Source organism: Vidua macroura, chromosome 4, assembly GCF_024509145.1.
Source record: "Vidua macroura isolate BioBank_ID:100142 chromosome 4, ASM2450914v1, whole genome shotgun sequence".
Classification (NCBI taxonomy): Eukaryota; Metazoa; Chordata; class Aves; order Passeriformes; family Viduidae; genus Vidua; species Vidua macroura.
Genome location: NC_071574.1, coordinates 25,640,270 through 25,663,759, shown reverse-complemented (window position 1 = coordinate 25,663,759; position 23,490 = coordinate 25,640,270). Strand labels below are relative to the sequence as shown.

Genomic DNA, 23,490 nt, shown 5'->3' with positions numbered 1-23,490 from the left:
AAATTAGTTTTAGTTACACAATACATGTACAAGAAAAATAAGAGAAGGGATTCTAAAGAGAAACATTAAATCCCTGGAAAAAAAACTAAAAAAAACAAAACAACAACAAAAAAAACAAAAAAAACCCAAAAAAAACAAACAAACAAACAAAAAAAAAACAAAACCAAAAAAAACCAAAACCAAAACAAAAAAAAACCCACAAAAAACCCAAGAATAATATATTTAACCTACAACAGCTTTACATACACACAGGTGACACGTTGGCATAGGAGAACATGAGCTGAAATATCCCTGAATTTTTAGAACCAAAAAAAAAAAAAAGTTGAAATTCAAGTTATACTTGCTAAAATGTCAAGTATTGAGAGTTTTTTTGTTTACTTTTTTTTTGTTTTTTTCAAAGGCTATTGGGGGAAAAAGATGGTATACAATATATAAACTTTCACACTCAGTTCAATATCCTATTGCCAAACTAGTGTTGAGGTATATGACAAGTAGGAACATCACTCAAACCTTTTAATGTATTTTTAGCTCACATTATGATATATTTGTAGCAGGCTGAGTAGCACCATGTTGTGAATTCAGCTCAAAACCCAAATATATATAGATTTAATATTTTTACAGTACTAAAATACTAAAGCATTGCGTTAAAAAAAGTTTTGTTTACAATTTAATTTACTATACAACTCTCCTGCTTTTTAAATTTTTTTAATAGAAATTAATGATTTAAAACCACCACAGCAAGCCAGCTGCCTATTTATTTTCTGTTAATCAACGGAATCGCACAGAACTAACCCTGTTTCATTCATCTTGTGTAGGCATCGGTCTGCTCAGTCTTTCTGGAAAAGAGGCCACTTGCACCGAGAAATGACTTGCACCACAATGTACATAATTATCAACACAAAAGCAGTTCTGCCATTCCATAGTGGGAGCACACAGATCTCTAGAAACAGCAGAAGCCCAAGCTAACTAGGTGTAATCTGTTGCATGCTGCTAATTATTACCTGTGGTTAATATAAAATTCTTTCCTTAAAACTGTACATATTTGAGCAATGAACTTGTCATAATAATAGTAGAAAAGAGTTTACAGTATAGATGTGTGAGATGAGCACCAGAAAAAAATGTGTTTTGTGTACTAAAGTATTCCCTTATATCCAGTAAGCCCATTTTTACCATAACTGACTGTATTAAAAATGGATATGTAGCCCACTAGCTGATGCATGGCTAAACCAAAAGTATTTAAAAGCTTTTTTAGTTTAAAAAATTATCTTTGCATTTTAAAATCAAAGTAAACTCTTTTTCTTTTTTTTTTTTTTTTAATGTCTTAGTACCTTAGCATTGTTCAAGTTGCCAAGCTTAGGTAGACAAAGTGCTTTTGAAACACTATTTAAAAAAAAATATCTCTCTCTCTATTTTATTGTCCTTTTCTAGGACTTGACTGGATGAGCAAAATCCAGAGGTCTTTGTAATTCCCACATGTTAAAAAGTAAGCTTATTTTAACACAAGGTAACTTCAATACATACATGAATGAAAAGGTCCTCCCTGTTGCTGAAGAACATTTGACTACATCATTGACATTTTGTTATAAAGGCATGAACTGTTTCACTGATAAAATAAAAGACACCATTCTCTTGGATAGCACCATGGTTTTAGAATATTCAAACAAATTCAGTGTTTTGCTGTCTATTTGTCTTACACTTATCTACTTTGTTAAATAAAATCAAAAAACTATTAAGATTACAGTAAAAACTGCATGTTAAAAAGCCATAATTCCAGTATTTCAGTACATCGTAGATTCAGCACCAGATGTTATTTTAAGATTCCTGCAGTTGTAATACTACAGTACTATCTTTTAGGGTTGTTTTTGCTCCTGTTCCATGACTATGCAAACTTGATGACATTAAAAGTGGCCACAGATGTGAAAAACTGTAAGAAAAAAAAATCCATTTGCAGATTATCTCTTTCAGTAATAAAGCCAGTGTTTTCCAATGTAAATTGTGAAACACTTTTTTCTTGTGTTCTCTCCTTTTTTCTTTCCTTTTATATTCTTCTTCTGTTTTTTAATTTTTTTTTTTAATTTTTTTTTTTTTTTGCATAGGATGCTTTGGTCTGTTTCCTACATGCCATCTGTGACCACTTAAAAATTAGTGGAAAACAAGTGCTCTAGTGAGATTTACCTCTTTTTGCTGGTGTGCCGAGGCTTTTTCCACCAATGAGCTCCGTAAAAACAGTTTTCTTCTCCACCCTTGCCTTCCACGAAACCTAAAGCACTACTACCCTAGTGACAAGGTGTTTTTTCAAATGAGGTAACCAACCAAGGTGTGAAGTCAGATATATCGGTTGTAAGGCCCTGTAACCCGTGTAAAGGCATATGGAGATGTGGTGACCGTGGAGTCCGTGGTGACCGACAGTGTCCTTTGTGCCAGTGACTTGATGAAGCGCAGGTATGTTGGCTCAGAGGGCTCGTGGGGCTCCACAGGCTCCCGCTTGGCTTTTTTGCCATAGGATTTCTGAGGCACGTAATCTGGGCCGTACTTCTCACATTCCTCTTCTTTCTCTCTTGCCTTCTCAGCCATCTTTGCCTCCCACAGAGCCAGACCATGTTTTGGCTCATTCATGCTCTTGTGCTGGTAAAATACAAGGGATATTCTGGTGGGATGGTTCCTGTTGGGATTTTTTAAGGGAGTCGTTGCGTGGAGCTCACGTTTTGCACACTCTATGAGAATTGACCCATGAGATGGAGCAACTGCCACTCCTCCAATTTCTGGATCCAGAAAGTTCTGCTCACTATCTGACCAGACTTCATCGGGATCCTCTGCTTTTTCTGGATTCAGCACGTCAGTTTTATCTAAACCACCCTGGGGAGTAGTCCTGTCATGGTTTTGACCTGGAAGCATGTTAGACAAACCATTAACTGCATGTGAAATCATTTCGTTATCCTTATTTTGGAGATGCAGTGAATTAGGAGGACCACTAAATATACTTGGAGCAGAATGGTAGTCATGTGATAAATGTGGAGGGGGTTGCATGTGATGATGTTCACCTGTTTTACTCATGGAGGCATAATCCATGCTTGGATTACTCAGATTAGATTTTAACCTTGAGGCAACCTCCATAAAATGGCCATTGGCCTCATGGGTTGAGTAAGAGGAAAATGACCCTACATGGTGTAAATTTGGTCTAATGGTGCAATTACTGAAGGAGTCTACCTGCATATTTTGGTTTCCATAATTCAAGTACTTGGGACCAAAACTCTGGTTATTCCCAAACCTATGCTGGTATAATGTTTGAATGGGTGGTAGACTTAGTTTAGACATATGGTCTTGGCTCTGGCAACTATACAAGTCCATGTGCTGATGCTGGGAAGAGTAGGAGCCCAAGTAAGAGGGGCAGTTGTCCATAGCTATGTTTCCATTGCATTGGTAGGAGGGATATTGGTTATTTTGACTTAAAGATCCGGAATAAGGGTTCATGGGACTGGAAGAATTCAAATAAGACCCCGCAGACTGTGATGAGGTTGGATAGAGGTTCACGGGATTGGACCCTCCATATGGATCTGAAGTGTATGAAGAGTTTGGATAAGCACTGGCTGGATTAGGCAACCTTCCATAGAGATTTGCAGAACCTGAACCCGAGTAAGAGTTAATGGGATTTGATTGAGGGTTGTTAGGGAGAGAACGCTGTGGATGTTGCTGCTGCTGCTGCTGTTGTTGTGTGGCTGGTCCTGAAAGACGTAAAAGATCTGTAGATGTAAAAAGGAAAAAACAAACAACCACACAACAAATAGGCTTTTTAAAAAAAGGCCCCAAACCAACCAACCACCCAACAAATTACATACTTTATATGAAATTTCTAAGAAAAGTAGATTCATTAACAGATGCTCCCTTTCTCATATCTCAAACATCATCCTTTAAGAAGCTGAATAAATACTAAGGCTACTCTTCCTTTTTGGCATGTGTCCAACAAGATCAGATACTAGTGGCAGTGGGGAAAAAAGGACAGTGCAGTCTGTTCAGCGTCACATGCACAAAGTCCAAAGAGTTGAATAATCTTTTAAGTAGCCCATGAAATGGAGCATCAAAGTGCTCCCAAACAGCTGTGCACAAAGTGACTTTCTTTTCCCCAAGAATAAATAATTCTTCTCATCTACATGAATAGAACTGAAAGAAATAGAACTCCAAGAAATGTGCCTAGCAGTATGTTAAAACCAACGTTCACTGATAGACAGAACAGTGCAGTAATAAGTGAGATTAACTGAAGACATAAAATAAAAAATAACATTCACTAAAGTGCAATGGCGTCATTTAATGGTCACAACCCTTGCCTGGGTCATGGGACAGCTGACTTCTATTCATAGGTATTTCAGTGACCTTCTGGGTGGCCCTGGATGTATCGCTTTTTTCCTCTCTGGAAAAACTGCTGCAACAGTAAAATAGTTCTGATAACTCCTTTGCTCAGGACTCTCAAATCTGCTGCTGAGAACTGCCATAAACTCTTAATCCACTATGGAAAACCTGCTTTGCTTTTGGTCTTGAGGCAGAGAGTATAAGTAGTGGTAAAGAGGTTATGCTTGTATCTCCTGAAATTAGGAGATGCTCTGTAACAGTGGCAGACATTGAGTGATGTGTAGGTCATTCTTTGGCAGCAGCACCACACACTTCTCTTCATGGCTTCTAGCACTACTAGTCCTTTAAAGATACTTTACGATACGCTGGATGGCAAGCAGAGTTTGTTTCTAGATTTCTGCAAGTGTTAACTATCCAACAGTAAAGGATTTCTCATTGCAACTTTTTTTTATTTTTTCTTCTCTGGAGTTGTACCAAATTTGGCACTCTAGTATTTATATAATATTGATATTCGCTTTCAAGAAATCTCTTGCCTTTTTACTTCAATACATTCTTGGGCTGAAAATAATGTTTTTCTTGAGGCTGAGTATAACTGGCCCTGATTTGTGGGATGCTTACCACTGCTGACCCCGCTCAGATTCCTGTGTTTACCTGCCAGCTGCTTTGCGTGACCTGCTGCTTCAGAGGTGCCTTGCTTGTTGCGTGCTGCAGCAGACTTCTCTCTCTCAGATTTGCTAGACCCATTCTCCAAGGAGGAAAGCTTTTCTGCAGCTGCTTTCTTTGCTTCTAGCTTCCTTTGCCGACAGGTCTTAACAGGCTCTGCTAACATCCGTACTTTTCGTCGAAAGGAGGTAAGGACCTGGATGCTGCCATTCCTCTTCTTCTCCTCCTGCCCCTCAGTGCTTCCAAACTCATCCACATCAGAGACTTTGTATAACGGGAGCACGTGGAGCTGCTCATCTTCTGGTGTTTGGCCAATTTCACGATTGTCTTCTCTAGTCAGTGTGCAGACCTGTTAGAAAAGTGTATTAGAGATCTGAAACTCTACCTCTGCATTGTGCAAACACTGTCAGCAGTGGCAGCTGGCAATCTCTTTGTAAACTGTAAGTTTCTGTGCAATTTTTGCATATCACAACAAGCCTACAAATGTAATTTCTTCCATTACTTTGTTGGACAGTGTTAGAAGAAACAGAAGGCGTATAGATATCTATTTCTTGTGCTGAAATGAACAGTATAGTTAGGGATTACCCTCATGTGAAATAAACTCTGTGATCCATTGTACCATGGCCAGAGAGCTAAAGCAGTGGAATCTGGGATTTCTACTCACCTGAAGATTCTTTCACTACAATACATGAGGTAGCTACCTATTAGAGAGTGTGCAATATAACACACTGGTGTTATACTTCACACCACCTTTACGGTGTAACTGTAATGTTAATAACAATATTTAGGGGAGTTGCTGTTGTAATGCAGCAAGCCTGTTGTATTAGTTCTAGCTAGAACAGGTATTGGGAGGATCTTTGTGGAAAAGGTGCTGATAGGGACATATTCTGCAGCAAAATCATTGTCCCAGCCTTGGGAAGAAAGCTTGGCTGGAAATGTACGTTGTATTGGTGGTGATTAACTTGTGAATTAAGTCACACCCTGGAAACAGGAAAAATTAATTTTGAATTAAAAAGGCAGATACTCTCTTTGGCCGTAATAAGAGCTGCACTGTGAATCTAGGGAGCTGCTTCTAACTACAGCCTTAGGAGTATTCTTTCCTTTGTTTGGCCCAACTGTTTTGTCACAGAAATAATCCAATGCACATTCAAAACCAGACTGCTTTTCTAGTATCTTCTACAGAACTTCTGCTGTACCTGCCAGAAATCACAACTGAGGAAGGTCAAGGGTACATGGACTTGCAGACTTTCTGCTCGTCCAAAGAAGAAATAAAATCCAAATTTCCCAAAACTCTCTCAGAGATAAGTTATTTGTTTCTACTTTTATTTTATTAAGAAGATATAATCCAAAGTTGTTAGAAAAAGAAGGGTTTCAAGAGGATTAATATGAACCGTTTTGTGCTAGGAACACTGAAACAGGCATTTCAGTGCTGCTGGGACCTTCTTTCCATGGTCTCCACAGTCCCTCTTTTACTAGGTCTGTGTTAAACCTTTCCTTAATACACCATAAGTCTCATTCATTTGAAAAAAAAATGTGGAGGGAGTAGTAAGTTAGCTCAGTTACTGCCTAATGTTTTTTTTTTTTAATTGATCTGCATTATGTAGTATAAATTTAAACAGAGAGGAGATAATGAATCAAAGCCAGGAGCTGAGTGCTGAAGTGAGGAGGCTGTTACACACCCCAGACTTACCAGAGTGCTCCCATTTTGCATATTGTGCAAGTCTCTGTGAGCATGAGCACAGAAGTCGAGGCAGGCAGTGACCCCTGAGAATGGGCGACCTTCCTTCAAACCCAAGCGACACTCGGGGGCTCTGTGTTCGTACTCGATCTGGAGAGACAGGACAGGTTTCACTGGGTGCTCCAGGACACCGAGTGCACAAGGAATGCTCTGCTGTGACAAAGGGCAGGCCTCCCTCATGTCTTGGATGTGACAACAAACACATCTTGAAAGCAAATAAACTACAGCAATTCGATGGCCGTTTTGTATCCATGCTTCATTCCTAGCTGCTTTGTTCCCTGGTACCTTCAGTCTCTGGCGGGATTGTGAAATTAGTCACTAATATTTTTCTTTGTGTATTACTCCTGATTTTCTGCCAGGGGTTGGTGTTTTTACGTGACAAATGCAATGCATTGTTTCCGTGACTGGCGCTCTGAGAGTGATATGTTTGTGTAGACTGGAAGTATACCAAGCTATTAAGGGAAAGTGGCTTTAGAAAACTGACTTCAGAATGACTTAATGAAAAATAATAATTTGCTTTTTGATTTGTAATACTTTGGCATGTTAAACATGTATTTCATTAGCTTAAGTACAAATCTAACCCCTGACTAAAAAGAGAGAGAATTCAGTTAAGACAGTACTTTGTACCCATGCGGTCATTATTAAGGAGCTTTACAAAGAACTCATAATGCAACAACACACCTTACACAAAAAGAAAGGATTCTGTAATTGAAGATAAAGCCTTAAAAAATGGTTTCTTTTTTTTTTTTTTTTTTTTTTTTTAATTAAAAATGAAACCACATTTATAAAATGCTTTACTGAAATTCCTGAATCTTTCAAGTGAATGCACAGAACATCCACACTTAATGGAACTTAGTGGATCTCTTTTTAAGTTAAGGTCAAATTAGATGCTTTGCCAAGTCTTCATTCAAAATCACTAAAAATATGTCTAGTTTGCTCACATTTATTTTTCAGATCTGGATTATTTACTTCCCTGGAATATGAAAACAAAAGCAGAAAAAACCTTGAAAACTGTGTAAACTTCTTTGGAATTAAATGTGAGTGGTCTGAAATGTTAGCCAGACTATAATTGTCTGATCAAACTATGCTCTCTGAAATGTTCTGTTTGGTCCAGTTGGGTAACAATCCCTTTCCAGTTCTTGGTTGTAATCCACAAGTGGTTCAGATTTGGATTAGAATAAATCTGGGAATTTGAAATGTGGTTTTAGTGCTTTTTTGGTTTTAGAACCTTTTACAGTATCATACAAATTAGAACTCAATCATCTCCCTTTAAAGCTACTGACAGTAGCTCAAGTACAGTTTCCCCACAAATACAAGGTCTGCATGAAACTCCTGAAATAAGCCAAGCTATACACATGCCTTATTACATAAGGTAGAAATTGGAACTTGTAAAAGCATGTATTTTCAACAAATGTTGGGCAGCACCACAGTTTACTTGAAGAAAAGTTCTTAACTGAATTTTTGTGGGAAAAGAATAGCAGCCCAAGCAAAGAAACAATTTATTGTTCACCACCTCATTTTTCTTTTCTTTCTCTTCCTATTTTCTCTTGCAGAATGTCTCTCAGATATTTGGATAGATAACCACAGCTAGTGGACACATAGCCACAGTTTTCTCCATAATGAGTCTCCAAACATTATCTGATCAGGTAAGTGAAACTGGGTATGTCTGCACTGAGTCTGTTTACCCTGTCTAGCTGCTACTAAATACGCAGTAAAGGAGTGAATTTTGCAGCAGATAATGATGGACAGTTTTGTGTTAATTTACTGTTTCTGTTAAAGCTGAGAAACTGTCTTGTGCTGGTTGTACAGTCCTGTCAATAGGAAAGCAGGGGGATGTCACAGTTTGCAGTAGATGCTGAAAGTTTGGGGACTGTAAGTTCTGTGAATGTTCCTAACAGTAGTAAACCTGAACAATGAAAATAAGGTCAATAGTTACATGTTTGCAAGTGGTGTGCTGTCAAATTTTGGTGTAACTATCTGAAAGACATTTTGTAATGAAATGTAGACAAGACATAGCCGCACTGGCAACCTCATCAGAGCTCTGAGCATGTCTGAGAACAGATCCCCTCATGCAAGAAGGCTGCTGCAGGCACTTGTGTGCATACACAGGACTGACTGTGTTCCAATATAGACCTTCACTTTAAAAGCCTGTTTATAAAGGCAGTTTTGGTGAAAACTAAATTCATCTGCTGCTTGAGAGAGCAGAACTGAAACTGTGGCTTCAGGACTTGAGTAGAAACTGTTGCCAATCTCACACCATATACATGGCAGCTTTGTTGGTTTGGATGGTTATTCATGCTAAATTGAGAAATTTGTATTTTGGAGCTGAAGAGTGAAATAATTTTATCATGTTGATGTAGCTGAAAGGTTAATTCTATTTAGTGGACCAAATCCTGTTAGTTTTACTTGTGAGAGCATTTAAAGTGAAATTGTTCATTTCTACTTGTCTTCATGCTGATATCAAAGAAATGTTGGCATGAAATGTATATAATGGTTTGGTGCAAGGCTGAAGCATTGGAAAGTATCTTAAAAAATAGGTTATTACCATGATTTCTCATACTCCTTTTTTCCCCCATCATACCTGGTTGTTATATGCATCGGGTGCAAGCTTCTTGTAGGTAGGTGCCATCAGGGTTGACAGATTCTGCAAATGGGATTCTAGTTTTTCTTCCTGTTAGAGATGAAACAGAGTTCAATGACGCTTCCATACTGTACACCTGGGATCCAACGAGTTAGGGTCTTTACACAATCGTGTTTACACTGACAGTTACGTAAAGGCATAAACCAGTATCACTGTGACTGATATGACTGCTATTAATCTCCTTTTAATGTCACTGTCCTAAGGCCTTTAAAGGAATGGAACAGTTATAGTGGTGTAGTGGAAAACCTGAAATAGAACATCATATACTATACACTTAATTTGTTTTATATTGAGAAAAATCACATTCTTCAACATGGATATATTTTAGATCTAAGTGTGATATCCTCATTATTTTCCTTTTTGGAGTTGTGAGAAAATAATACTCTTCAGAAAGCTTGAGAGAAATAACATCAGAATGGTCCAAGTAAATATGGCTAATTTAAGGGTTTTGCACATTGCAATGACAACACTTTGACATACTGAATTATTTTTACATGCAGAAATTTAAAAATATTTAAATATTGCAGCCTTCAAAAAGTTCCCAATCCTTAAGCAATGAATGGATGTGTCTAGTAATTGGTGATATGGAGGTGGGAATGACGGCACATCCTTTTTTCTATAAATTGACAGTTCAAAATAAAGTGTTTTAAAAAAAAATAATCTAATAACATACTCCAGAGTTGTTCCCTATCATCTAAGGATGAGAATCCCAAATTCAAAACCTCCTTTGTATGAGGCCCTTATCTTTCATTTTAAGTGCATACAGAATGGTGGCATACTGGAATGGTGTATTTGTTTTTAGGAGTTTTTGTATTTAAAGAAGATGTGAAGAGCTGTGAGAAAACAGGTTTCAGAGAGGAAAGCATTTGGTGTGTTGAAAGTTTGTGTTCCCTACTACGGGACAATATCCTAGTTTGGTTTGACACAAAATTGTCAAAAAATATCTCGCTGTGACCTCGTGCCTGCTGCCAGAATGTGGAGCTTTTGTATGGCCTGTAGGTTAGTATCTGTTAGTGTATCTTCTAGTTTTTATTGGTGAGGATTCTGTGCTGCCTATAAACTGTGTCTATGCTATGGAACCCAGCCCCTGGTCTGGATGTGTGCTTTGGCTGCCCCCAACTTTGGAACCAGGACTGGAGGGTAAAACCCTCTTTCCTGCATAAATCTGGCTTCCATAGGAAGTAAATCCAAGAATGCAAGTTGGAAGAGTGCCCTGGTGTGCTCTGGGCAGGTATCCATCTTAGAAATGTAGGTAGTTTAGGATTGCAGGTTGTGATAAAACAAGGCTTTGTGCCACGGCATGTATGGAGGAGAGCTATTCTGTAGTTCTTGGTGCTGTATAAGAGCAGTGGGCAGGAAAACCTCTATGTTAGTTAAGATGATATTCTGAACAGTGCATTCTTTTCAGCACAGGCTATAGGATGTGGAATTACCTGTCTCTCTGATTATGAAGACAGTAATGCTTGGATTTGTGTAAGACATCAGAATACAGTGAAACTGCACCAACATGCCAGTACACAGGCAAGGAATTAAATCTGCACATCCTTGCGAGAAAGCAGACTGGGCCACTGGAGCTTCACATGACTTGCTGGAGGTGTCCAGGACTCACTGCAGTCATAACTTCAAGGTATCTTGTGTCCAGGCTAAGGTCAGTGTTTATTACTCTGGCTCGTTTTCAACATTTGCCAGTTCGTTGTAACACAGAGCTCGGTCTGGAAACATTCAGTGGGGAAGGACTGTACGTAGAATGAGTCTTTCTATCCTCTTCTTCCTATTGTCATCTCAGAGTTTCATCATGTTTGTCTCCATTGAACCAGTCTGCTCTGGTTCCCAGTTACAGTGCTATGTGCCATTAGCTGGTAAACCTTCCATTGTGCCACTGGGGAATGCTCAATTGCAGGCCTAATACAGCCAGAATTATTCAGGCCATGCCTTCTCCTCTAATTGTGAAAGCCTGAAAACATGGTTTCAAGTCTCAAGGCTTTTACCAGCTGTCAGAATTTGGACAGTCGATTCAGCTGGCTCAGCGACTGGAATCAATCGGTTTTGACTGGCAGTTATTTAATTACCCTACATGTACAGCACTCAGGGAGGCCTCGGGCCCTGCTCTCTTGTACTGTATCTCTATTTACAGAGCGACAGAAAACATTTATTTGCAAATGAAGCTCATTTCAGAAATGGACACCAACCTCTTTTGGGTCATCTCCCATCAGCTTAAACTTTCTTGGAATCTTGCTTCTGGCAAACTTACAACCATTGTAGTACATGCTCCAGGAGCAACCAAAGGAAAATGAAGCACCACAAGTTTCAGGGTCCAGCCCTTGGCATGCACAATTCCGTCTAAAAGATAAGAGAGCACAGCTGTTAGCAGCAGGCAGGTCCTCCTGTGGTGCTCTGGCAGTGGCCATCAGCGTTCTGCCAGTACTCCAGGGAATCAGCGGTGTGGATAATCTTCCACCAGTAAATAATGAAGAAATGCAAGAGGGAGACATACACGTCATAACAGAGGAATTTATCAGAGTGAATAATTTCATGGTTACAAAGCAGGGTCTTTGGGGGTTCTACACTTGTGTGAGAAACATGGCTTTGCTTGGGTGAGGGTATGTTAGTGTGGTGCCTTGTTAGGTACTGATATTCATCGTGCCGCAGGGGCTTGTGCTGACAGCCCTGCAGGAATGTGGGAGCGCTCTGACAGGGTCTAAGCAATAATTCCTGAAATATGACTCTACCCATGAAGCCAAAGTAACAAACAGTGATAGCTGTGGTAATTTTGGTCTAAATGTTCTCATCTCTCAGAAAGGCATGGGAAAGAGATACAGTGCAATTTCTTTAGATTGAGGCTAGTCTGCGTCAGCTTACACAAGTATGATTTAGTGCACCCAGCTTTTATTTCAATGTTGAGGTACCAGCTATCCTGGCCCCTGCTGAGATCTCTTCTTTTTAACATATTGAGATGCTTCCCAACTCTGAGAAATTGTTTTTCCCTATTTATAAGAGTGTTTACTTTGGGCTTCCTAGAAAGTTTGTGGGTTTTCAAACCACATGAAACAGCTAGGAGGGTTGTAGATGTTTCAGGGTAAACAGCATGTGTAGAGGTGCTGGGTCTGAAGATGGGGCTGCAGGTTTGGTGAGCACAGCCTTTGCTCGACTTACTCTTCATTCAGGGCGCAGCGCCGGTTGGTGAGCGTGCCGTACTTCCTCAGGGTGTCGGTGAGTTCTGAGTAGAGCTTGTCAGCCAGGCTGGTTGGGATTCCCTCCCAGACCAGGATGAGAATCACGATGACGGCCGTCTCACACGTGTGTCCTGCTCGCTCGCGCACCAAGCAGAGCAGCTTCTCCTCCTGACTGCTTCTGCGGACTACCTGCATGTACAGCAACACACACCCCAGAGCCCCAACACAAACGATGCCATTCTTAATGTGAAGAGCAAGAGAGTAGGAAACCTCAGCATTACTGTGTGGTGGGGGAGGTTACTTCTACTTGTATACTCCTCTTTCTTCTTGTACTTCTACTTGTATCCTCTCTTCTGGCAGTTCAGTCTGTTTTTCTCACTGTGATATGGCAAGGCTACCCTTTGTGTTTAATGAAGCTGACTCTAAGAGGTTGCCTGATGGCATGGAAAGCTGTGATGGTGGAAATCAGCTTTATAAAAGTAGCTTCCATGCTCTGATTCAGTAGGATTCCTCTCCTGAATCTGTGCTACAATTGTGGCCCAGACCGATTGATGAGCAGTGAGGTGTCTCCCCGCACAGAGCTGGGTAGTGGTCACCTGTCTTCAGGCAGGAAGCATGCAGAGGAAGGCAGGCAGTAAGGAAGGGACTAAATAACTGGACATGGGAGCTCTCTCCCCTTCCCTTCCAAACTTAAGCAGCTATAGTCATAACCAGCCTCACAGTTTTGTGACCTCCTCTTGTTACATACAAACATTACAGTGTTGGGAGGAAAGCAGGAGATGTTTTTCAAATAAAACAGTATCCTTCCAGTAGCATAAGCACTGAGAAGCATTTCCTAAAAAGGGTGCAGTCTGGCATGCATAAAAACTGTAATGTATTCGTTTTTCCTCATGCTGTCTTGCCCCAGCAATCCAAACCACTCAGTAATCTGTTCCAAAGTACGACAGTGTTTGCTTAAGAGGGTGTCCTAACACCTCTCTCAGACGGGGAGGGTATTTTAAAGACATCACAGTGGTGCGCTTACTGGACTTATTTGTAGGCTAAAATTAAACAGCAATGAAAATGTCAGGTGGTGCAAAACTTTAAGCAACATGCCCTTCTTCTTAGGTTTTCATGCCTTTGAATTAAATTTTATTCTTGCTATTCTCCATGCAACAAGTCAATGGAGTGAGAGAAGGGTGGGAGCAGGCTACAGGCACCCCGTATTACTGCTGCTGTTGAGCTATTTGAAATTTCCTAGTGTCAGTTAATAGGACACGTCACTGCTGTCAGCTACATCAACCATCATACCAAACTAGATTAATTTGTTTACATCACTTACCCATTTAGCAATTGGACATCCTTGAGAACTTTTGCCTTCTTTCCCAGTGTAGACAACCCTCTCAATCCTTATAGCTTTACCCTTCTGTCCAAATCTTAAACAAAACAAAAATATGTACAGTAAGCAGATTCATGTGGTTCTGTGTGCACTGAAAAGATGGAGTACATTTGCCAGTCTTATCTTAGAAAAATAAACACTATGAATTACAGGGAAAGATGTGCAATGTGATTTGTCTTCATGATTTTATTTCAGTGGTGGAATGATATATTAAGAGAGGCAAATGTCTTTAATACATCCCAGACGGGTAAAAATTATCATTATCACATTAATATTACCAAATATTTTAGCCATTTCTGTAGAGCATTTGTTATAGATGATGTTTTGAAAAGTGGGTTTTTTTACAAAAATAAGTCTCTTTATTCTGGTGAAGAATTTTATATTTTTCTTTTAATTTCGGGGTTGATGTTGTTTCTGTGAAATGTATATAATTAAGTTGTCATAGAACAGCTGGCATGTAACAGTCACTTTATTAATTTTCTGTGCTTGTTTCTGGCTTAATGTGAATCAGTTAAGTCAGGATTAATTTGCTTCATATCTATTTTTTAAACTTTATAATCCGCTCATAAATTGTTACTTATTTACTTCTACTCGACTTCTCTACTCCAGATAGGATCACAAGGTGCCCTGAGATAACATCATTTGTGTGCCTTTTTCAGCTAAGGTGGGCAAGCTCGGCTCTTGCTGAAGGATTTAAACAAGGGGATTATGCTCTCAAGGCAGGCTCTAGCTCCATATGCAAGCAGTGCTGTTGCCAGAGCAAAGAGGATCCACTTTCCAAATGGAGATATGTGGCAAATGCCACGTGAAGGATATCTTGACTCAATAAAAAGTGCTGCATGTGTTGAGCCATTTCCAGGCATTTCTCTGGGATTGCTCACCTGCTGAGCCCAGGAGCACACCAGGGCTCAGGGGAGGCCGGGGCAGAACCTGCAGTGACCACAGTGATACAGACTGAGCCACCCTGGCCACTTGGCTGCTCCTTGGGCACTGGGCAAACTGCACTTCCATCACCATTTCTGGAATTCTGCCACTCTCACTGCTGTTAACTTTTAATAGCCAAGTGTGGGAACTAACTAAATCACTCTCTTTATTCTTTGCCTTTACCAATCAAGTTATATTCCTATTATGCAGCCATTTAGTGATGCCTTAGGGACTTCTGACCCTTTTTCCTCTTGTTTTTGCACTAAAATCTTGGTGACATATTTAAGGGCTAGTATCTGTATTTAAACTTCTGTCCTGTAAAGGAAATGAAAAATGCTTATTTTTAGATGTGATCTCATTGTGAAGTTTCAGTGTCACAGGAAATTATATAAACAAAATGAAGTTGTACCACACATGTTCTGCAAGCAACTGTTAGGTCACTTTTTCCTCCTTAGGCTTGGATATTAGTATTTACTTGTTTCTTTAATTAACCACATTCAAAAAACATTTTTAAATCTTAACATTTTCTATCAGTTTTCTAATCTGGATTGCAGGACAACTGTGTGGATGCCTCTATAGAACTATGTTGTACAGTACACACTGGAAATTAAATGGACTTCATCCCAATTATTTTCAACTGTCAGAAAGGAATTAGTGCCTGATGTTTGTCATGCTTGCTTTCAGGCCAAAGCTGATTGGCTTTAAAATTCACTGAGCATCAGTAGGATTGGTAGAAAGAAGAGGTAAAACATCTGTATCTGCTGCGGATTCTGCAAGAAATTAGTTGTCATGTAGCTAAAATATTAATTCTAAGTCTAAATCCAAGTCCTGGCTTCTTTAGCAGTGCTGATACCTTAACAATCAATCCATATGCATTGGAAGCCAGGTTAAAAGCTTGAGTTGTGATTAATGTCACCAACTGCACGTGTATGCTTGAGAATATCTTTATATTGAAGGGTTTGTTTCTTTTTTACTTAGGGATACAAAATTAACTAATGAGTTCTGGAGTTCAGAGAACTTCCTAGTTCATACCATACAGTTGAACACTAGCCATTGTTCAAGTGGCTGCTGCTATACTCTGCTGAACCTGGCAGATTAGTTAGTTGCACATTACCTATGATATCTCATAATTTCATTCTGTCAACATGAAATGAAATTAAATTCAAAAAAGAAAAGAAAAAAAGATAAGGTCAATATTAAGAATGAAAATCTACTTTCCAATGTAAAAAAACAGAAAAAAATTTCATCTCCATAATTGACATTGCAACAGGAATAACTTTCCTCTTTTATTTATTATTTGTAAATACTAAAGAACCAGTTGATGAGAGCTCTGGAGATAACAGATGGTAAAGAATTTCTTCAGAGAGTCAGTGTTCACTCTTCCTTCCCAGAAGGAAGCTGATTTATGTAGTTTTCATGCACTCGAGCTGCTCCCAAAGCTGAAAATTACTGGGGCAAGCCATGCACAAGAGTCACAGGGAAAGAGGTGCTAAGAAAGAGAAAGCACCTTATGATTTAATCTGAAGGGTTTCATAGGCTACAAGTGCCCCAAGGTTGTGCAGTGATGAGCACAAGCTAACAGACCTTGCTAAGAAATGGTGCTCCTTAGCTGAGACCGAGTACTGCAATAATGCCCACTTGCTTTTGGTTCTGCAGCTAGCTGGAGCTTCACTGCTGTTCTGGAGTCCAGATTTTTAAGGTACGAACAAACCAAATTCCCATCTGTCTCTGACTTAACTGAAGAGTTTTTCTTTTGCTTCTTTGTTCAGGGGGGAACTGAATTCCCAGATACCTCTAAAAATCTGGTCATTATTGGCTACAAGTAATGCAGAATTCACAGTGCAGAAATCACTTTTGTGACAGCTTTTACTTTGTATATCTTAGGTAGGCTGGTGGGGTTTGTGCTTACACATATTTTTAAACAGCACATATCATATATCTTTTCTGTGCCTTTAAAAATTCCTGGTTTGGTTGGCTTTGATGTACTAAATACACCACAGGATGCAACATGATGACAGGGATTGTCCATAATCAAGATAAGACTGGGTTTGTGCAATACTCCAAGGCAGGGGAATGTTTTCTCACAACACTACTTATCGATTCTTGGGCTGAAATCCCATCCAGCAGTTCTGTGGCACTCCTCTAGACATGAATGAATGAGATTCAGACATTTAGTAATTTTAGTGAGGGGAAATTGATGCTGAAATTTGGTATTCTGCTCTTCATCCTCCTTCTCCACTGGCATTCTCCTAGCCAGAGGGAACACCAGCTCCATGCCTGCCTTTGCAGCCACTGCCAGCCGCCTTGCTTGGCAGGCTGGTGAGAACTTGTTCCGGCTTGGGTTGGCTGGCATCTGTCTCCCAGGGCACAGCCCGTGCCAGCCAGCAGACTATTAGCCCTGTCAAATATTGTGACTCTCTGGTGAATAGCAGGGTGCGTAATGTTGGCAACACTGGAGTAGCTAAGCCTGCAAGTAATTACTTGATTTGCAGTTGTTTATTTCTTTATGTGCAAAAGCTGGAAAAATTCTGACGTCCACAAAAGGATAAAAGTTAATCTGCTCTGTGCCTTTGCACTAATTACCTTTCTTCCATGATTTCTCTAATAGCTGCCACATTAGGACCGGCTCCTAGATGGGTATAGAAGGGACCTTCATCTTTTTCAATAATTTGCTCTGTTTAAAACAAAATAAAGGTTATTACTTTGAAGCTTAATTCTTTCATGTAAAATGTCACATTACAAAGCTTACCTCTAGCTTGTTAGAAGACTGCTCTATGGGCTTGGGGCTAGTTTTCAAACACTTATGTCTGAGGCATTTGCCCACACAGTTTGTACTAAACATGCAAAGCAATGGCTAATCCTGCAAACAGCTGTGATAGGGACTGTGTGCCTTTCCCTAGCACAAACACTTATTCCACATCTCAGGCTCTACACTGATGTTCAAATTGGCATTTTCCTGTTATCAGCGAACAATTGTTTCTCCTTCTCCTACTTCCTCCTCTCCCAGTATGTAGAAAGGAGGATAAATGGGATAACAGTGGTAAATATTGATGTTAGGGAGCTGTATCGTACTTGTTTTTGACAGTGCAGGAACTTACAGCTTGAAAAACTGGCCACTAAGGTTACACAGAGAATTCCTGCCACCCACAGAAAAACTGTGAAAACGAAAAAAAAAAACAAATTTGCTGAAAAAAATCATGCCCAAGGCCTGGTAAAAACCCTTGTATGCCAAGAATGTGGCCTCAGTTTTCTGTGTGTAGGTAGGACTGTATCAGCAGTCACAATACGTGCTGTATGTTTGGTTTGATACCAGGAAGCAGGCTCCAGCTGTGTCAAAGAAATGGCCAGGCCCTGACTGGGTTCAGGAGGTGGTGGAGCTGTGCTGGCTGATGTCTGAATGCTGACTTGTTGCTTTCTGCCATGCTAACTCCACAGGCTGGATGGGTGGTGCTGCTCTTGACAGCCAGCCTCTGGAAGCACGATGAAGGCATGGTATAAATATGAACGTGTCAGTGGGGAATGGCTTAATTTAATCTTCTTAAGGACAATATTGATAAGAAAGAGCAATAAACCTATAGGTTATGCTGTGGTACTGGGTTCTTCAGAAGGCGTTTCATACTCTTGTATTTCCTAGTGTCTGCTAGGACTGAAGAATTAAAATGCAAATGTAGGATAAGTTCTTAAGTTTGCTTAGTGGTTTCAGTAGGAAAAAAAAAAGTGAGGATAAGGAAATAAGTGCTAGAAAAACTTGTCCTAACTATATGGAAGAAACAATATAAAAACCCCCCAACAAATGATAACTGTATTTTCAAAAAAACCTACATTTTGAAGGTTGTTTCTTATAAAACAAGGAACAGCAAGGAATTGGCTTCCACTGTTCTTCCTGGGTGCTCTAGAAATACATGACTTCCTGGTTTTGTTCCCACATACCATCTCTGAGACACAGCCCCACCATTCAAAATGGCAAAAAGATCCATTTTGCATTTTGGAAGAGCATTGATTCAACTTCCCTCTTTTATAATTGATACAAAATCCTAGTAACTGAAACTTTAACAAGGATTTTTATTTTCTTCTTCTCATTTTTGGTGCTGGACCTTTTGTTTCAGCCTGAATAATTTATCCAGTAGAGTCTGAAAGTGCCTGTTACACTTGGCTATGTGCAGTGTTAGTACTGTATGAAAGCTTGGGCTAGCGGACCATGCCTGCCACTCTGCTCCCCTCTGCTCTATTTTTCCAGCTCTTGGAGACAGGGTTTGCCATCAAGCAGCAACAAGGATCCCCCCACTGCTTTTTTTGGTACTGCTTGTGTAGCTTCTCTATGAAACTGTGGATCTCTTTAGCCTTTCAGGAGACAAATGCCTGAAAAGGAGGATAAACTCTTGCAACAAGTAAGGAATAATCTGACATCTGTTTTTGCTTAGTCTTTACTAAGGGAAACTTCAACAATTTCACTGTTAGAGCAAAAAATGGCCATAAGGCTCTAAAGTTTTGGACCGGGATAGTTTTTTTGAAAGCTATATCTAACCTTGACAAATAAATCAGGTCATAAAGTTATGACCTACTTTTTATCAGTATGGTTGTTGTTACATGTCTGCTGCTCAAGGAGAATGGATCTGGAGCCACAAGCATTCTGACTGAAAAATCAAATAGGTAATTGCTTTATGGAATAATGAGGAAGGGGCCATGTGTAGGGTTGGTAAGTGGAGTAGGCATAAGTGTGTAAAATCCCAGTTTTATAAGTCTTCACTAATTACTGTTCTTAAAAAACCCCAAGAAAATCTTCCAACAAAAACATCCAACTAACCCTGTGATCCCAACCTGAAGGCTCATTTCCTTCCTGTGAGCTATTATGTTTTTAGTACATCTCAGCACTTACCAACACAGCTGCAAGATGGGAAATCATACTGGGTTTTGGCAGGTGTGTCCAATAAATTTTTTACAGGCGTATCCAATAACTTGGAAGGTGAATCTAAAAAATTATTGAGAACAGTTCCAGCTGTTCTTTTGGTCGGGGTTTTCTCAGCAGACAAGTTTGCTTGCTGATCTAAGATTGGGGTTTGAGTGTCAAAATCTGCAGCACTGGTATTTCGTGACAGGATGGTAATAGGGCCTGCTGTTTCAACCTTCACATGTTTGGGTGATTTGAGAGTAAAAGTCTTATGATCAAACAGTGATTTGACCTGTATCTGTTTTAGCTGCTGCTCCATTGTCTCAATGATGCTCTTTTGTTGCAAGTTCTCGCAGCCAAAGTGCTGATTCTCTTGTTTAATTGTTTTTTTCCACATTTTGTTTTCCAGCTGTCCAGCTGATGGGTGCATGCAGACATTAGACTTTGTGCCAGCCTCAGTTTTTATAGGCTTGCGTGCTGCACTGGGACCAGTCTCAGTTTTGGGTTGCTGGTATGCTTGTTGCTCCTGTTTTTGCAAAAGATGCCACCGCAGAGCAGCATGCTTTTGAAAATCCTTAGGGGTCTGGGACTGCAAATGACAGCCTCTCTGGTCTTGGGCATGGGGGGCAGTTTGGCTGTGTGGTAAGTACTGCTGAGGGATCTGTGGAGCTTGTTTGCTTGGGAGGTCTTGGTTCAGACTAGCACCATAGCCCTGTGAGGGCTGGAGGGGTGGCAACTGCAGAACTGAGGCTTGTTGTGTCTGTTGCTCTTGTTCTTGAAAACAATGATTCACATCTTGCTTTGCGGTCAAGTTATTTGAAAAATACTGCACATGCTGCAAGTCCTGCATTTTGTTGGCTCCAAAGCGTTCCATATTTGCGGCGTTCCCTTTCTTCTCAGAAATCAGGTGTCTGTTGTTTGGGCAAGGGTGCTGGATACTGGCATTTGCCTTCTGAGTGTAAAGGGGAGCTTTGTTGTTCATGGCCTGTACCTGCTCTAGGCCTAGCTGAGGGTTAGGCAGTGGGAATGCAGCTGATTTAGCATACTTAGTCCCAGTTTGGAAACATTCATCTAGTTTAAGGTGATTGAAGGACGTCCTGTCTAGAGGCTGCTCAGTATTGCTTTGGGGGTGGGATACGGCTTGGGGCAGGTCTTTAGTTTTCATTTGTGGAGCCTGCTGCTGGTTTGGGGTTAGCTGTGGACTGCATGGCAGTTGCACTGCATGTGCCTGTTTTTGCAGCATCTGTTGCAAGATGTGTGAATGCAAGAATTGCCCGTTTTCCCCTGGCTGGGGATTCAAGTGCTGCTGTTTCAAGGGGGCCCCTGAAGGCTGTTCACCTTGTTGTTCTGATCTTGGCTGGAAATGGAGCTGCTGTGGAGGGTGTTTCTGCACCTGGGACTTGAGAAGGGAATCCACCTTTGTGAGCTGTGGCTGTGGTGAGTGTTTCTGGAACGGCAGCTGCTGGTCAGCTGGGGGATGTGGCTGCAGCTGGGAGCTCTCGCTTTTGTACAGTGGAGGAAATTGTTCCTGTTGCATTATCTTCTGGCTCTGGGCCTGTCCTGAAGGCCCCTTTAATGAATCAGGACTTCCAGCATACTGTTTTGTATAAACTGTTTGGGCTGTGCTTGCCTGGTACTGAAGAATTGACCGCAATAATGCTTCGCTGGACTTCTGGGGAGGCTCTCCCTGGCGGAACTGGGTGGAAACCAGTTCTATCCAGGCTGGTTTTGAATAATGTTGAGCCTGTTGTATGGGCTCTTTCACTTGGTCCTTTTCTTTGTCAGGAGGAGTCTCAGGTTCTCTCTGTCCTGGGAAATGCTGATAGTGTTGTTGCAACTCACCCTTGCTTCTGTGTGTGTGCAGGTTTTGGAGGGGAGATTCTGACACCAGCATCACTCCTTCGGGGCGCTGCGGAATTGAGGTGGCCACAGCAGCTTGCGGGTTGCTTTCACTGACATCTTGTTGTGACGTTTGTGCCTGTTGCAGAAGGCTCTGCTGAGTTTGAAGTTGTTGTTGGCTGAGGCTGGGACTTTCTGACATTGGTCCCTCGTGTTGCCCTTCATTTTTTATCTCCCCAGGAAGAGTTTCATGACATCTGTTGTCATAGGAGTGGTGTCCTTCTCGCTCCGCGGCAGACAGTGCACTGTTCATTTCTGGAGCAGGAGCAGTGGAGGAATCTTTGTGAAACGTTGAGTTCTGTGTAAAGAAAGCACCATTATTTTCTGCTTGCTCAGAGTACCTTTCCAGAGCAGTGCTCTGAGCTTGCAGGTTACTGCTGGAACTTAGAGAGAGGTCATGGTTGGGAATCTGCCCTATGCTTCCATGAATATTACTGTTTCCTATAGGTAACTGGTGAGGATCATAGCCTGGAATCTGTTGCTGTAGATCTGGTTTCTGAAGTGAACAGCTACCTGGCAATACAGGAGGTTTACTGGAGTCTTCTGTGTTGTAGACCTCAGTAACCACTACAGCTGGCACTTGAGGCAGCTCAGAGTTTGAGGTGTGTGGGGAAGTGATCTGCCCTGAGGTATGGGATGAATGTGTTGTCTCATAGGACAACTCATTAGTAGCCTGACTGGTAATGGCATTGATATGAGATGTGTTCTTCTGCATTGCTATGGAAACATGTTCTGGATAATATTGAGACAGTGTTTTCTCCAGGAGTTCACCATGCATGCTTTCCATGGAAGAGGCAGAAACTGTAGCACCATTAGGCATTGGCACTGCCTTGTTCTTAAGTAGTAAGACAATGTCCCTGTTATGGCAATGAATATTTTCCTGCTCCTGCTCATCCTGAATCAGAAGGTCATGAGGGTTTTCTGAACCAACACTATTGTATCTTGTAGACGGCATCAAATCTGAAGCTTCGTTTTCTTGTCTTTTAAAACTCTCAGATTTCTTCTCACTGTAACAATTGGAGACACTTGGTTTTTCACTATTGTCCTCTGGCTCAGCTTTTTCTCCATTTACCTCTTTGTCCTGTTTCACTTTCTTGCTCTCATGAAGTCCATACAGAGAGGGCTCGCTAAAAGTGCGTTTGATCCCACCATTTTGCATATATTTGGAAAATACTTTCTTTTCTTGTAAAAGGTCTGGGCTAACACAATTGTTTGGACTTCCCTTTGGGTGGGGCACTCCAAAGTTGCTTTTATTGAATAGTGGCTTGTGGTCTCCATTTACTTCCACTTCAGATCTCTCTGTTGCTGGACTCCCATTCTGTAGCTTCACTGCAGAAGGCTCTGTCTGGCAAATGTGAGAAGACTGTGGTATTAGAAATGGACTCAATCTATTGCCGTCAACATGGTTGGTTCTGTCCTGTTCCATCTGGCCTGCTTTGAGGCCATCCACAAGGTTACCCTCTGAACGTATCTGAAAAAGAAAAGAGACAGGAGAGAATCTAAGTCAGTTTTAGTTTTCATTGAAGGACAGCCAGTTACTGACAATTCCTGCAGTATTCAAGCACCCCTTGCCCTGACCAGCTCCCACACACAGCATGAGCCTGCAAGTGCACCCGAGGGGTGTTTCACTATCCTAGTGCATCTTGCACCCCCAGGTCTCCCTTTTTCTTAAAGGTTTGTTCTTCAAGATGAAAAGAGAGTGACAATACAGAGTGACTTCCTTACCCCCATTTAACACAGTAAGATATTTTACCAGAAGAAATCTCTCATAGTGGAGCAAAAAGTATTCTCTGCTTTCGAATTATTTGCATAGACTCCTCTGTCATCACATTTTGCCCTTGG

At 40.8% G+C, this 23,490-nt stretch overlaps 1 protein-coding gene across 1 annotated transcript in view; it reads right to left on the bottom strand.

Moving 5' to 3' along the window:
• Positions 1-1,684: 1,684 nt before the first annotated feature.
• The window catches only part of TET2 (tet methylcytosine dioxygenase 2), a 68,237-nt gene continuing 46,431 nt past the window's right edge, over positions 1,685-23,490 (bottom strand). The window contains exons 2-10 of the mRNA XM_053976338.1: positions 19,738-23,119; positions 17,445-17,535; positions 13,881-13,974; positions 12,540-12,748; positions 11,576-11,726; positions 9,327-9,416; positions 6,698-6,835; positions 4,996-5,356; positions 1,685-3,740 (exon numbers count right to left, since the gene is read on the bottom strand). Coding sequence (XP_053832313.1) covers positions 2,326-3,740; positions 4,996-5,356; positions 6,698-6,835; positions 9,327-9,416; positions 11,576-11,726; positions 12,540-12,748; positions 13,881-13,974; positions 17,445-17,535; positions 19,738-23,119 — 5,931 coding nt within the window. The 3' untranslated portion in view covers positions 1,685-2,325. The remainder of the gene's footprint in view (positions 3,741-4,995; positions 5,357-6,697; positions 6,836-9,326; positions 9,417-11,575; positions 11,727-12,539; positions 12,749-13,880; positions 13,975-17,444; positions 17,536-19,737; positions 23,120-23,490) is intronic.